This window comes from Apodemus sylvaticus, chromosome 1 (assembly GCF_947179515.1).
Source record: "Apodemus sylvaticus chromosome 1, mApoSyl1.1, whole genome shotgun sequence".
Taxonomy (NCBI): Eukaryota; Metazoa; Chordata; class Mammalia; order Rodentia; family Muridae; genus Apodemus; species Apodemus sylvaticus.
Window position 1 is genome coordinate 203,343,671 of NC_067472.1, and position 14,228 is coordinate 203,357,898.

The 14,228-nt window shown below is 38.3% G+C and overlaps 2 protein-coding genes across 4 annotated transcripts in view; one reads left to right on the top strand and one right to left on the bottom strand.

The window, feature by feature from the left end:
• Nucleotides 1-14,228, top strand: part of LOC127676075 (zinc finger protein basonuclin-2-like) — a 577,904-nt gene that overhangs the window by 225,532 nt on the left and 338,144 nt on the right. The gene's annotated exons all lie outside the window — the stretch shown is intronic.
• LOC127671926 (60S ribosomal protein L36-like) lies at nucleotides 11,633-11,947 on the bottom strand. The gene has a single exon (XM_052167086.1). It carries the CDS (start codon nucleotides 11,945-11,947, stop codon nucleotides 11,633-11,635), a length of 315 nt encoding a protein of 104 aa, XP_052023046.1.

Below are 14,228 nucleotides of genomic sequence, written 5' to 3' on the forward strand. Positions count from 1 at the left end.
GCAAGTAAACACAGTTGCTGGGTTTTTATGAGTGCAATGGCTTATCCTGTCCAGAACAGACGTTTTCAAAGCACTTCTCCTATTTTCCACCTTTTATACTGTTTCTAGGTCATGTTATACCATGGCCTCTGAGTAGTTAGGTCTGGTGTGTATTTGTGTGATTTAAATGTCTCATTTGGGGTCAAACACTTAACATTTGCTCTCAGCAACTCGAGGTAATTAAGGAAATAGGTATACGTCTAAATAATAATATTAATAATAATAGTAGTAGTAATGATAGTAATGATAAGGATAATTAGAGTAGTACAAATACAAGTAATAATAATAAAAAACCAATGAGAGTAAATTAGTCTATACCTTAACACATCACCCTGCAAAAGTTGTTTCTCTGACCTTTGGGAAAAGTAGCACTAATCTATGAACATGGACACATTGAGGAAGCAGTTTGAAAGTATGTCCAAAAAGACAGCAGTATGTCTTTTCATGATCTGTTATGTACCAGAGTGTGGGTTTAGGACCAGGTTAAAGATCTAGGTATGGATTTCATCTTGTCTAATGGCCAAAATTTTAACCAGACCGTTTTGGTTACTGTTATAGCAAGACTGTCATGATTGAATCTGTAGGCATACCCTACCAAGCACGTTAGAATAATAGCAGATAAAATCCACTAGTAGTCAGAACATGACTTCTCTCCCATGTATAGCACCACACTTCACAGAGAATGCAAGGCAGCAGTCAGATGTCTGCCAGACTCAGTTCATTTCTCTATGGACCAAAACTGAACTGTGGTTTCTTCAACAGTAGGTTCTTACCATCTACTTCTGGTATGTAACCAAGAGAAATAGTACTAGCTTATATTATTTATGTAGCTTCAGGCTTCACTGAATAAAAGTACAAGGTGGGTTTCTCACTCCTGGGACTGAATTTTTTGATCACAATCATCAGTTGCTGAAACAAGCTGCAAGTGTTCACTGCAGAGGGTCCTCCCTTTAACTTAAGATTCATGGTCTCCAGCTTGGATATTGAAGCCTGTGGACAGGGTGATTCCTATTGGATCCTTAAGAGCAGCCAGGGTCTCACTAACCATTGCTATCTGAGAATACTGAACTCTCAATTATTTCCACAAGTCCGCACTCAGCAAATGCATCATATAAGGATGCCACACTGATAACTGTTACATCACTACAGCACGAGGTTGTCTTACCACTGGTCCCTTTGCATGTCTGTGCCTAGATGAGGACAAAAAGTGAATCTCTAAGTGTCCTTTTTGCAATACTTACATTCCATTCCACATCTGTCCCAGACACACACTTTTTCTTCACTTCTCCTATTAGATCCTTCCCTATTATTCTCACCTCTCCTTGCTTGTTGGTCTAAGTGAAGACACAGTTTAGGTCTTTCCATATCACAGCTGGCCCTGTACACATAGACACAACCCAATCCCCAGACCGACTTGCTGCTAGCCAGTGCAGAGTTGTAAGTGAGGTGGTACTAGAAGTACAGGACTAGGCTGAGGGGCCAGGTCATCACTTGTAAATGTTCCTAGATCAAAACATGAGGAGGACACAAAGCATTCTGATCTCCAATGCTCTACAGAGTACAAATTAATTTATGGACAGTGCATGAGGATCCAGACATAGCTCATTCCAAAAAAACTCATTCAATATGGATCCTATTTGATCTCATCTCCCATATGTTTGCTCATAAGTTCTCTACTCAATTCCTAATTTTCTTGGGTAACCTTGGCTCTAGTAATGAATTCATATACCTACATATAGACCAAAAATTCACATGCACAAAGTCTTCTGAGAAACAAAATAAATAGAAATCCTTAAACGTAGAACTCTATAAGCATTTACCTGCTCAAGAGCCTGCCTGGATTTCCTCAGTCTTGATGCATGTACCTGGATGTCGGGTGGGGGATCAGGCAGAGAACCCATGGGGAAGTAGAGAGTGTGGAGTTCTAGGGGAAGCTTAAAGTCCCCGAAAAACCCAAGACAGCAAGAGAAGGAGAACATGGAGCATTTTAACCAGTTGGGTAAGGACTTCCTACTCATCCATTAGCTCTCCTTAATTTGAACCAGAGAAAGAATAATAGTATTTATGTTGTAGACTCTGAATGTGTTTTCTGGGGAGACCTTGTGGCTACAAGTTGAAGACCTGTTGGAGATATTGGAAGATAGGAAATCTTGCCAATTTTCCTATTGTTTAATCAGGTAAGTCACCCAGAAGACATCTCAAGTCCTGCTTCTTGGGATAGAGACAGAAATATACCAAGATATCTAGGTAGTTTGGTTTACATAGTTAGACCTGATCGAAAGTAAAGGCAATTCTAGAGAGGAGAGGAGGAATGTGTTGATATTTTGGTGATTCTCCATCAACAAGCAAAGAACCTCTCAGGTGATTTCATTAACACACTTAAAGAGCAGTTTATCCTCCTTGCTGCTGACATTTTCCTGTTAGCATAGTAAGAGGCATTTGTAGTCTATGAGATGTCAGGTACAGTGACATTTCTGAATGACAATCATGCATTTTTTGAGGTAGAATTTCCATATAAGGCAGGCTAGCCATATGATTTTCTTGCCTCAGCTTCAGTGAGGTTTGAGTGACAGTGATGTTGATGTTCTATTTAGACCTGAGTTACTAATATAACATGCTCAAGTTCTGGAGAACCAAACCTCACAAATCATCAATATAGGAACCAGAGGCTAAAAGATACTTCACAGTTAGGCAAAGGGACAGGTGACCATAAAGAAATACTCATTGCTCACAAGCTGTGTTGCCATGTCTCTTAGACAACTTACCTTTAATTGGTCAAGAGAGATTCCGAGGGAGCAGAGGGATGAAGTTCTCCACAGACTGACTGGAGCCAACTGAGGAGACAGAGATTCTAAGCTGAATGAAGTAAGTGGCATGCCTGTTGCTTTCTGTTGAATGCCTCCCCCCTCTCTGCCTTGTGAGAGCACTATGCATCTACCTCCATCTGTGACACTGCTATCTTGATAGATGTAAAAGGCTGAAAGATTGGCAACCACACTGGTCATACAGTTTGCATTCCAGGACCATTAGCTATTTTATCCAGAGATATCTGAAAGAGAACATGATTAAACAGTGGTTGATGGAAGTCCAGGAAAAGGAGGAAGCAGTGGATGCCACAGTTATCATGAACTAACATACAAGTCTGGTTTCATGGTGACTCAGGGCAGTTTCTCAAGTGTACAGTAGAGTAAATGGCTATACAATTGTAAACAACCATTCTGCAGTATGTGTGTCTACATGTGCCTCTCTGTCATGGGAGGTTTCTCCAATTGTGTGTGATACATGAGTATGTACAGAGATGAGGGTCTCCATGAGTGAGAGATTATGCTTGTAGATGTGAGCATTCATACATGTGTACTTAGTTCTGTGTGGGCCTTCTCTGCCTCTATGCATACAGCACAAGCAATAAATCAAAGACTTTGTTCTCAGGGTCTCTATTGCTGCCCTGAGAGCCTGTTACCAAGGCTCAAAGGGTATGTGAGCAAGAGAGAAATGTGAGAAGGCTGGGCTACACTTGTTAGGCAGGAAGGTCAATTGTGTTTGGAAGAGGGATGGAAGCTTCTCTGGATTCCTCTGTGTAGGAAACCATGAGATTGTCCATCAGTTTAATTATCCATACACCCAAGAAGCTGCATCACATATTGTTTTGCAGGTGTGTATTGTTGTGAGCATAGGTGAAAACAGGGCTTTTCACAGAGCAGCTTACAGCATAAATAAAACATAGATTTCTGTATAGGTCAAAGCTGTAGGCATTTTGATGGGAGAGCTCATTTCAACTTACTTCAAGTTGTACAACAATCTACCTACCCATTTGGTTCTCACTGTTTACAGCTCTGTACCCTATCTTCTGCTTCCATCAGTATTTTTTCATACTCCTGCATCTGCTTTTGTCCCCTCTGTCTGTCTCCTGCCCTGGTCAATCCCCGTAGTTTTGACCTTTCTATTGGCTGTCAGATATTTATAATTAGCAATTAGCAGTAAGACAGTGCCAGAATATCTCTTGGATTGCCATCAGGCAATGACATTCATGTTTTGAGCAAAGTCAGCAAACTTTAAATCAGCAAAATTTAAAATCTAAAGCACAGTGATGGTTCAGAAACGACAGTATCAAACTCCTGCCATCACTTAGCTCTTTATCAGTACAGATTTAACAATTGAAAATACAGAGATGCACCTTCATATACAGTAAGGAATGTCACCTGAACAATGGATGGATATGTGCACACAGCATGCAAATGTGAAGGTCACAAGACAATTTCAGATGTTGCTTTATGTTACCTTCTACTTTCACGGTTGTGAGCCAGCTTATGAAGTACTAAAAACTACAGTCGGATCTTCTGAAAGAGTAGTGCATGCTCTTAATCACTAAAGCATCTATCTAACCCTCACCTAAGATACTTCACATTTGTTTGTTTGTGTGTTCGATATTGATCATAAAGGGATAAATGGTTGGAGGTCAGCAGATAATTTCAGGAAGGTGGTTTCTTTTAGATCTGTATATTGAATTTAAGAATGAAACTTAGGTTACCACACAGAAAAGCTCAACAAAGTAAGATTTGGCAAACCAACAGAAGAAAAGAGCTCAAGAAACTGAGACATATTTTTACACATTCAGGAGTCCTATAAAATACTAAACTGAAAGATAGGTTTTGGGAAGACTTTGCACATACCAATACACCCAATGTCTGCTGCCTCACCGTCTATGTGTACAAATAAGTTTTGATCAGTTGACTTAGAAGGCTTTGTTCTCCTTGTGTCTAGTCTATCCTATGGTATGTATATTATTTATTCTTATTTTTCTACTTCAGGATTCCTTGAGCTCTGAGGAGGGGTATTTAATGGAGAAATCTCATATGGAGTTGGGTGCTGCTCTTTCTCTCTTTCTGTCTCTCTGTCTCTGGCTCTTTCTATCTCTGTCTCTCTCTCTTTCTGCCTCTATCTCTTTTCTTTGTGTGTGTGTGTGTCTGTCTGTCGGACATTCTGTATCTCAGTCCCTCTGCATGCATAATGTCTGATTGTCTATCTTTGCATTTTTTCCCATCAGATGCATGAGAAACCGGGGAAGATCCTTGAGGACATGGGCACAGGGGGAAAGTTCCTGAACATAATATATATTCAATTAATGACTTCACTGTACCTTTTAAAATGGTAAAAAATGTAAAATGTAAAGATATAAATAATGATGCATTTGGAGCTTCTAATATGTGTATATTTACTTTCTTTAAAGAATTGGACACTGAAGGCCTCCGTTCTCTCATTCAGCTAGGGAAAGAAATGCCAATGCTGCCATTACCCTTAGCAAGGCTGGATTTTTATAAACAGATTGATTTTTAGAGCGGCTGTTCAGAACAGCCTGATTCTGGAATGCATGTAGTTGCAGGCTGATTTTGAGTGCAAGGGTAATACTATAAGTAGTGACAAACACTTCTGATCCCAGAAATGTCAACAGGCAATGAAAACTTCATACTTGTCTGATTAGAAATGCAGTTGGCCCACACTACTGTCTAATATTTTGTGAATGGATATTGAGAATGGTATTTCATATTGGGATCACAGATAACTTCTGGTTCAAAGTTCAAAGTACTATAATTGTGGGAGAATAGGAGCCTTTCCAAGACTCCTTGTTAGAACATAGGGTAACAAATGGATAAAGACAGCGAATCTAAAATAAGAACTGTGGGAGAGTCACAGGACATAAGATGAGTAGAGCATCTGGGAAAGGATCCTTCCACTCACCATCTGCACCCTGGAGCTGGGTGGTTTCATTGCCCTCTGAGCACAGCCTGCCAGGAGAGAGCTGGGATTCCAGCAGTGATGTCACTTCTGGGTCACTTTCCCTCCAATAACAGTCCAGAGAGGGACAAGGAGCTCGTTTCATGGTTGTAGAAAGACAGCAAGAAGCTGCCATGCATAAGTGAAATCGTGAACTCAACACTTCCAGTGACTCCATCATGGAACTGTAAACCTTCAAAATGTAAGAAAAGCATTTATGTTACAAACCCTATTTAAGTAATGACAATTTATTATATTAATGACATCCACTTTGTCTGAAACCGATGTAGCTGCCCTAGTTCATTTTTGTGTCTTTCACTGTCAACTTGGTACATCCTTCCAGAACCCTTTAGCCTATGTTTCTTATAGACAATGTATTATGAGAACTTTCTTTTTCATAGATCAGGAAAGCTTTATGTTTTTAAAGAATAATGTGACCACATTTAATATTCCTTGTAATGTAGTTTTAATAAGTACCATTATTTTTATTTCTTACATATTTACCTTGTTCTGTTTTGCATTTGTTTACATTATATTTTGTTTTACTTTTCTTATTTGTGGTGTTAATAGACCAAATTTTATGTAATTTAATCATGTATCCTCAATTAAAATATTAAGTATATTCTAAAAAAACAATAAATACAGACCTATCAGAATTACACCAGACTTCTTACCAGACACAATGAAAGCTAGAAGGTCCAGGACAGATCTCATTCAGACCCTAAGAGAACACAAATAAAGCCTAGACTACTCTATCCAGCAAAATTCTCAATTACCGTAATGAAGAAATCAAGATATTCCATGACAAAACCAAATTTATACAATATTTTTCCACAAATCCAGCCCTTCAAAGAATAATACATAGAAAACTCCAACAGAATGATGGAAACTACACTAGAAAAAGCAATAATGTAATCTTCCATTAACAGACCAATAAGACGGTAGCCACATAAACATAACTCCACTTTTAACAACAACAATACCAGGAAGCAGCAATCAAAGACTAGAAACAAAGTGTTGAGCAGAGAGGGAAGGAATGACCTTACAGAGATTGCCCCCAAATAGGAATCCATTCCATATACAGTTACCAAACACAGACACTATTGTGCATGACAACAGTGCTAGCTGACAGGAGCCTGATATAGCAGTCTCGTGAGAGGCCTTGCCAGTACCTTACAAATACAGTGGGGGATTCTCTCAACCAACCATTGAACTGAGCAAAGGGTGCCCAATGGAGGAGCTAGAGAAAGGTCCCAAGGAGCTGTAGGGGTTTGCATCCCCATAGGAGGAACAATGATATTAACTGACAAGTACCCTCAGAGCTTTCAGCTATTTAACCACCAACCAAAGAGTACACAAGGAGAGGATGGTCTGGTTGGATATCAATGAGAGGAGAGGCACTTGGACCTGTAATGGATCATTGCCCCAGTGTAGGTGATGTAGTAAGAGTAATGTGAGTGGGTGGGTTAGTGAGCAGGGTGAGGGGGTAGAGAATAGGGCGTTTGGGGAGGTGAAATGTGGAAAGGAGATAACATTTGAAATGTAAATAAAGAAAACACCTAATTAAAAAGGAAATGTGAAAGAGAAACAACCAGTTATGATTGTACATGCATTTAAAATGAAGATGCAACAATGGTTGAAGTTGAGGAAAGGGAGTGTGTGGTGACTGGTAGCTTATGGGAAAGGCGTTAAGGATCATATTGTTTTCCCTTCCATAATTTCATGGTGTCTATCTGCAATGGAATGGCCATCCTCTAAGACCTTAAGGTCTTTCTATGGACATGGAGCTTCAATATGCAATCATTTTTTAACCACTTTCCTTGGAGTTTATATCATTAGCTTTGCAACATGATCTCACTATTGTGTCAAGACAGTCTCAGACCTGGGTTGATCTCCCTCCTCCTGCCTTACAAGAGGCAGGGCTAAAATCATGTTCCGGCATACAGGATTTCTTTTCATTATCTTCTTTTTCATATTTGATTAGGAATTTTTATTTCTAACAAACTTCAAAGTTTTATAAAATTGAAATTATTTTTATTTAAGTAGCTCAAATTTATATGGATAAGAGTAATGCCTTCTCAAAAATAGCAAACATTGATTATATGACTAATCAGTTAATCTAGCCAGTGTCATAATGGGAAGAACAATTATGAGATGACGTCGTTTCCCTATAACTTGTTCAGCAAACATACTTATTAATATAGCAGGCTATATGATTGCTAAATATATGTAGCTTCTTTTCTTATGATATTGGAAACATCTAGAGTAGAGTTCTATACAGGTATGCCTAAGGCCTTAGTAATAAGATGTAAGGGTGGAATTTCAGCCTCTACGAAGTAGTTAATTGTGGCTAAATATAATTTCAGAGTTGTCACTGACTAGTAACTCTTCGATATCTTCTACAATGGTAAATATCAACTATCAACTTGAGTGAATTTAAAATTACCGTAGAAACATATCTTTAGGTATATCTTTCAGTATGTTTTCAGGAAAGCTTATCTGGGGAGAGAAAACACACCCTGAATGTGGGTCCATGCTCTCAGGGGCTGTGATCCTTGACAGATTAAAAAGGAAAAAATAAGCTGAGCACTGCCCTTCATCCCTCTCTGATTCATGAGTAGATGTAACGTGGCTAGCTGACCCATACCTCCTAAACCAAGATGGGCTGTGTCAGTTCAAACTCTAAGCAAAATGAAACTCTCCTGCTGTGGTCTAAGCCACAGTTAGTGACAGACTCCTAGGCACTGGCACAGTATGGCAAGTGATATGGATTCTTGTCATAATGAACTAAACTGTACAGTGTGGAAACAGATGACAGAATGTTGAGTACTGATTATGTAGTCCCTTCCAGCACTGTACTGCAGCCTTGTGTATCTGACAGCATATGGCAAAAATGATGATTTTAGGTTATGAAAGACACTGTACCTCAGTTTACCCTCATGGTAGGAAAGGAAACATGTAGTTGAAAAGAATATGGGAATATGTCTGCCTGGGATGGTAGGGAAGAACTCTGTTGAAAGCCTCTAAGAATCAAGGCCTCCCAAGAAGCCCTGTAGTAAGCTTAGACTCTACAGCTACAATCAAGCCTCAATATGAAGGCAGTCATGCAAACAAACTGCCATCACTTCCATCTTCTCCTCAATATCTCTATGCCTCAGAACACCTGACCTGCTCCTGGATGTCTAAACTGTGGACAAAAATCAACATTTATTGTTTAAATGTTCTAAGTGTCCCAGTAAGTTAATCCACTGCTTTTTTAACAGGATCACCGCATGGGCATGATAGGACATACCTTTAATTCCAACACTTAGGCAGCTATGCCAAGAAGATCTGGAATTCAAGATGACTTGAAAATCATATCTTCAAACTCTAAGAGCAAAAAGGGAAAGATAATTAATTTCATTTATAGGGGAACACATATTACATTGCATAATAAACATTATATTTAAAATAACAACATGTGAAAGAAACTGTATTTATCTCCATAACAATCTTGACATCATTTCCATGTCATATAGAAAATGATCGATGTTTATAGAAAGTTGTAAGTGTGATGCAAGTAATATAGGTTTCTAATGTTGTCATAAATAGAACAGACATAAGTTACAGTAAAAAAAACAACCTGTAAGCTCATTAATCTCATCATGCCAAATCAAATAGAATATTTTTTCTGTAGGAAAATGTATGCTAAAATATGGGACAGTATATTGTTTATACAATGGTATGCTATAGAGAAATAGTATGCAATATAAATCTTAAACAAATACATTTCACTCATTTACTTTAATTGAATTATTTTCAAAGAGAATACTCGAAGAATCCGAGGAAAAGATATGTGGATCTAAGAAAAAAACTTACAAGCACACATGAGAAGAAATAGCTGAATACATTATTTGAAGGTTGTCTATTGTTTTCCTTTTAGGACTTTGTAATCTCGAGATTCAATACAGAACTTTAAGAAAATGACTGAATTCAAAATAATGAATATTGTTCCTGAATATTGTTGTAAAACATACCAAGTACATATTGATGGGAATCACTACTACAAAACTGTGTGGAGATGAATGTGAAGGGTGCACTGTGATGGAAAGTGACTAAGAAGACAGCATAATTGCTCTTTCTTGTAAATAATGTACTGCAGATGAACAGAGTTTTAGGCATATAAGCTGGCCTGTAATTCTCTCTCAGAGGCACAGACAGAAACTTAGGAGCAAGCAGCTAGCTGATCTGGACGATGCAGCAAGCTTAATTTATAAGACAGAGAGTCAAGGAAGAGAGTCTTGTCAACCTCAGCTTCCCTAAACATTAGCAAGTGTACACATGTGTAGTGAGTGCCAACACATGTGCAGTGCATATGAGCATCCACACTATAAACTCATGTATATCCAAAACTTGTTAACTCAAGTAAAGCTAAGTAAACGTAACATCAGAAATCAGATTACCTCACTATTATAACAGGCTCTTTAATAACAAAGAAAGAATTATGGACAACTTTGTGTTACTGCTGTTCATTACCATATATGCAGAGTTACTGTGGTAGTTTACAATCCTGTTTTCTGTATGGTTTCAGAAATCCAATGCCTATTACATTCTACCTGAACAAAATGTTGTATTTGTGGCATAAGGGGCACGTTTGCTGTGCTACAAATTCACAGACATTCAAACTGCCTTACACACAACCTTACTGATTACCTTAGAATCTGCCCTGTCACAGGTGTTGTTCCTCTTTGCTACAGGGCAAAGCTTCCTGGATCAGTGCCTCAGCCTCTGGCCTTTTTACATTTTACAGAGCTCTGGAAAATAGCTCAAAGAAAGAACACAAGGCTCAGGTCAGTGTAGGGTTGTTCAATCTCAAAGGCTTCTTACTAAAACATTTATTTTCATTGTTAAGGAATCTTATTCTTTTCATTTGTGAGGCCCTATTACAGTATCTGAGAATGTGTTCTCACAAATCCCCAGCATGAAGCAATCATTATGAGCACAATTTCTCACCTCAGCCTTGAGACTGGATATTATTGTCCCTGAAATTTTAGGAACTGCAAGTGTAAAGAACATGTGTTTGGGGGTCATGATTTCATTATGTGAGATGAATATAATATATGTAATGTCACCCTGTTTGACTCTGTTAGACAAAATATTAACCAGCATAATCCCAGACCCCAATCATGTGCAGATTATTTTAATTTCTGAGATAAAATTCTACTCACTCTATCACTCTTGGTGTCTTCATCTCTCTTCTCTCTCTTTTCCTAGTTTTGAACACAGGCCTGAACTAGATGAGTCAGCACAACTTTGCATCTATGGTGTTCTAATTTTTTTCAGTTCTGCTGTGACACACATTTTTAAATAATGAGAAGCATTTTGCTCTGATTAAATGAAATACACAGAATTCGTAGTACAACTCAGTTGGTAAATTACTGGGTTAACAGACACTAAGTTTTGATATTTGTCCTCAGCATTGCATAAAACTTGCTGGTGCTGAATCTTTGCAATCTCAGTATCCAGATCCAGTGAAAAGTAGAGCAGAAATCCTGTATCATCTTATATAACTTATTATGTCACCCTGTGCTACAGGGTTTCCTGCCCAAAGAAGCAAATGAACATATGGCAAGTCAAATATTAATGTTTATAAACAAATTATCCTGCCCATTCAGGCAAGTGAATTTGCTTCTTTTAAAGGATAAAAACCTCCATGACAGTTGTCTAGACAGGTAAACTGCAGTGATAGGAAAGAAAATAACATGTGCACCTGCTGAAACTCTGCAGACTACCATTTTGTTCTTTTTTTCTTTTTTTGGAACTATCTTTTATGGGGGATGGTTCATAAATCTTCCTTGGCGACTGCCTTCCTCGTGGCAGCCAGGATATTGCCAGCTCCTCCCGCTTTCTCGTGGCCCAGATGTGCGCGCCCACCCTCTTCTTGATGAACTAGAATGCGCGCGTGTCTGTGGACACTGAGCGAATCCAGGGCGCGCTGTTCTTGGGGAGCGAAGCCCTGCACCTCCTGGATCGCATCCCTCGCGAAGTTGGTGAGCTTGGTGAGGTGCCCCGAGGCCGGCTGTGCCTTGGTTCCCTGATGTTCTTCTTCACCTTGTGGCTTTGTTGAGGCCATGGCCATGGGGTAGCGCAGGGCCATGGCTGCTGCTCTCCTACCACAGCCAGGACAGGAAGCCCAGTTTGTTATTTCAAGCTTATTCTCTAACCTACTTTCCTGGAAGTTGCTAGTTCCTTCTACTCGATTATCCAGGCTCCATCCGTTTACCTTTATCATATATTGTGCACTTCATGGTTTGTGGAGGACTAGGTTTATTTCATTATTTTCTATAAATAATATAGCATAGACAACAATAGAAAAAATAAACAGGTTTTCTATTTATTAGTCTATTGCAAATAGACATTATACTTCTTTGTCTCTAATCTTGATACACATGTGTGTTTAATCCAGAGAACATTTTTATGAAGTGCAACAACATATTGCCTAAATAGGCTAATTGCTAAAACAACATCACAGTCACTGGTGGTCACCATATCACTTCTAAATCAATTTTGTTTCTAGGGCAATGAAGAGAAAACAATATTAAACTGTATTTCATTTAGGTTCATCTTAAACTTTGCACTAGATAAATATGACTGTCATTTAATTGGCTATACTTTACATTAATTTATATGTGTGGACATTATAGTTTGCAATTAATATTATGAAATTGAAATCATAAACTTTTTTGTTTTTGTATGCAAACCAATAAAGTTTCATATGATTCAAAGGAAAAAAGTTACATTATACGTATTCATTTAAATAAGTAAAAAGTCTGTTATATAAAACAAAAGTAGCGAACATTTACATTTTTATTACTAAAACTACTAAAAATCTCAAGAAACATTTAAAAAAATCTATTCATGTGTCTTTGTGCTGAACTAAAATAATTTTTATAGATTTATTTCCCCTCTTGATTTAAGCATCTTTGATAAAATTAGTTGAAATCAGTAAACTCATTTTTCCAGTTTTCGCTTTTTGAATTCATAATTTCTAATAGTGTCTTGAGGGTAGTATAAGAGAATCACATTAATTGGAAAGTGTTTAACAGTTCTTTACTTTGATAGAGTAGAGTAAGGAAGGAGTTTATGTTATTGTGGAAACCACTAAGCTAAGACATTCTCTCTCCTGGATGTTACCCTCACTATATACCTCCTATGAAGAATATTATGGACTTACAGTGAAAGAAAATATTTTGCCATCTCAGTAACAGAGCCTTGTAAATCTCGGTCTACTTTGATGAGACACTTACAACTTGAAAAGGAACTATGGAATTGATGTTTAAGCTTATAAACATTGAGGAATAAATGGACCTACAAACTATATTTCAAACCTGCTGTATTGTGTATTGGGGGGCATCAGTAAACTTAAGATTTTATATAAAAAGCAAACATACAGTTTTATTATATGCAGAACATGTTTCACCAGGCTTGATTTAATAATATTTTGTTCCTCTTTTTATTGATATTTTCTTTATTTACATTTCTACTGTTTTCCCCTTTCCATGTCTCCTCTATAAAAATTGGGTACAGAGCTAAACAAAATATTCTCAACTGAAGAATACTGAATGGCGGAGAAGCACCTAGAGAGATGTTCAACATCCTTAATCATCAGCGAAATGAAAATCTAAACAACCCTGGGATTCAACCTCACACCAGTCTGAATGGGTAAGATCTAAAACTCAGGTGACAGCAGATTCTGGTAAGGATGTGGAGAAAGAGGAACACTCCTCCATTGTTGGTGGGATTGCAATCTGGTAAAACCACTCTAGAATTCAGTTTGGCAGTTCCTCAGAAAATTGAACATAGCACTACCTGAGGACCCAGATATACTACTCCTGGGCATATACCTAGAAGATGCTCCAACATGTAATAAGGACACATGCTCCACTAGGTTCATAGCAGCCGAATACACAATAGCCAGAAGCAACAAAGAACCCAGATGTCCCTCAACAGAGGAATGGAAACAGAAAACATTGTACAATTACACAATGGAGTACTACTCAGCTATTAAAAGCAATAGATTCATGAAATTGTTAGCAAATGGATGGACCTAGAAAATGTCTTCCTGAGAGAGGTAACGCAATCACAAGAGAACACACATGGTATGTACTCCCTGATCAGTGGATATTAGCCCAGAATCTTGGAATACCTAAGATACAATTCACAGACAGTGTGAAGCTCAAGAGGAAGGAACACCAAAGTGTGGATAGTTTGATCCTCTTAGAAGGAGGATCAAAATGCCCATGGGGGGAGATTCAGAGACAAATTGTGGAGCAGAGACTAAGGGAAAAGCTATTCAGAGACTGCCATACCTGGAGCCCATCCCACATACAGTTACTAAACCCAGACACTATTGTGGATGCCAACAAATGCTTGCTGAC

Bases quoted from the DNA above. Each gene is read 5' to 3' on its own strand.
- LOC127671926 (XM_052167086.1), bottom strand. From the start codon at position 11,947: ATGGCCCTGCGCTACCCCATGGCCATGGCCTCAACAAAGCCACAAGGT.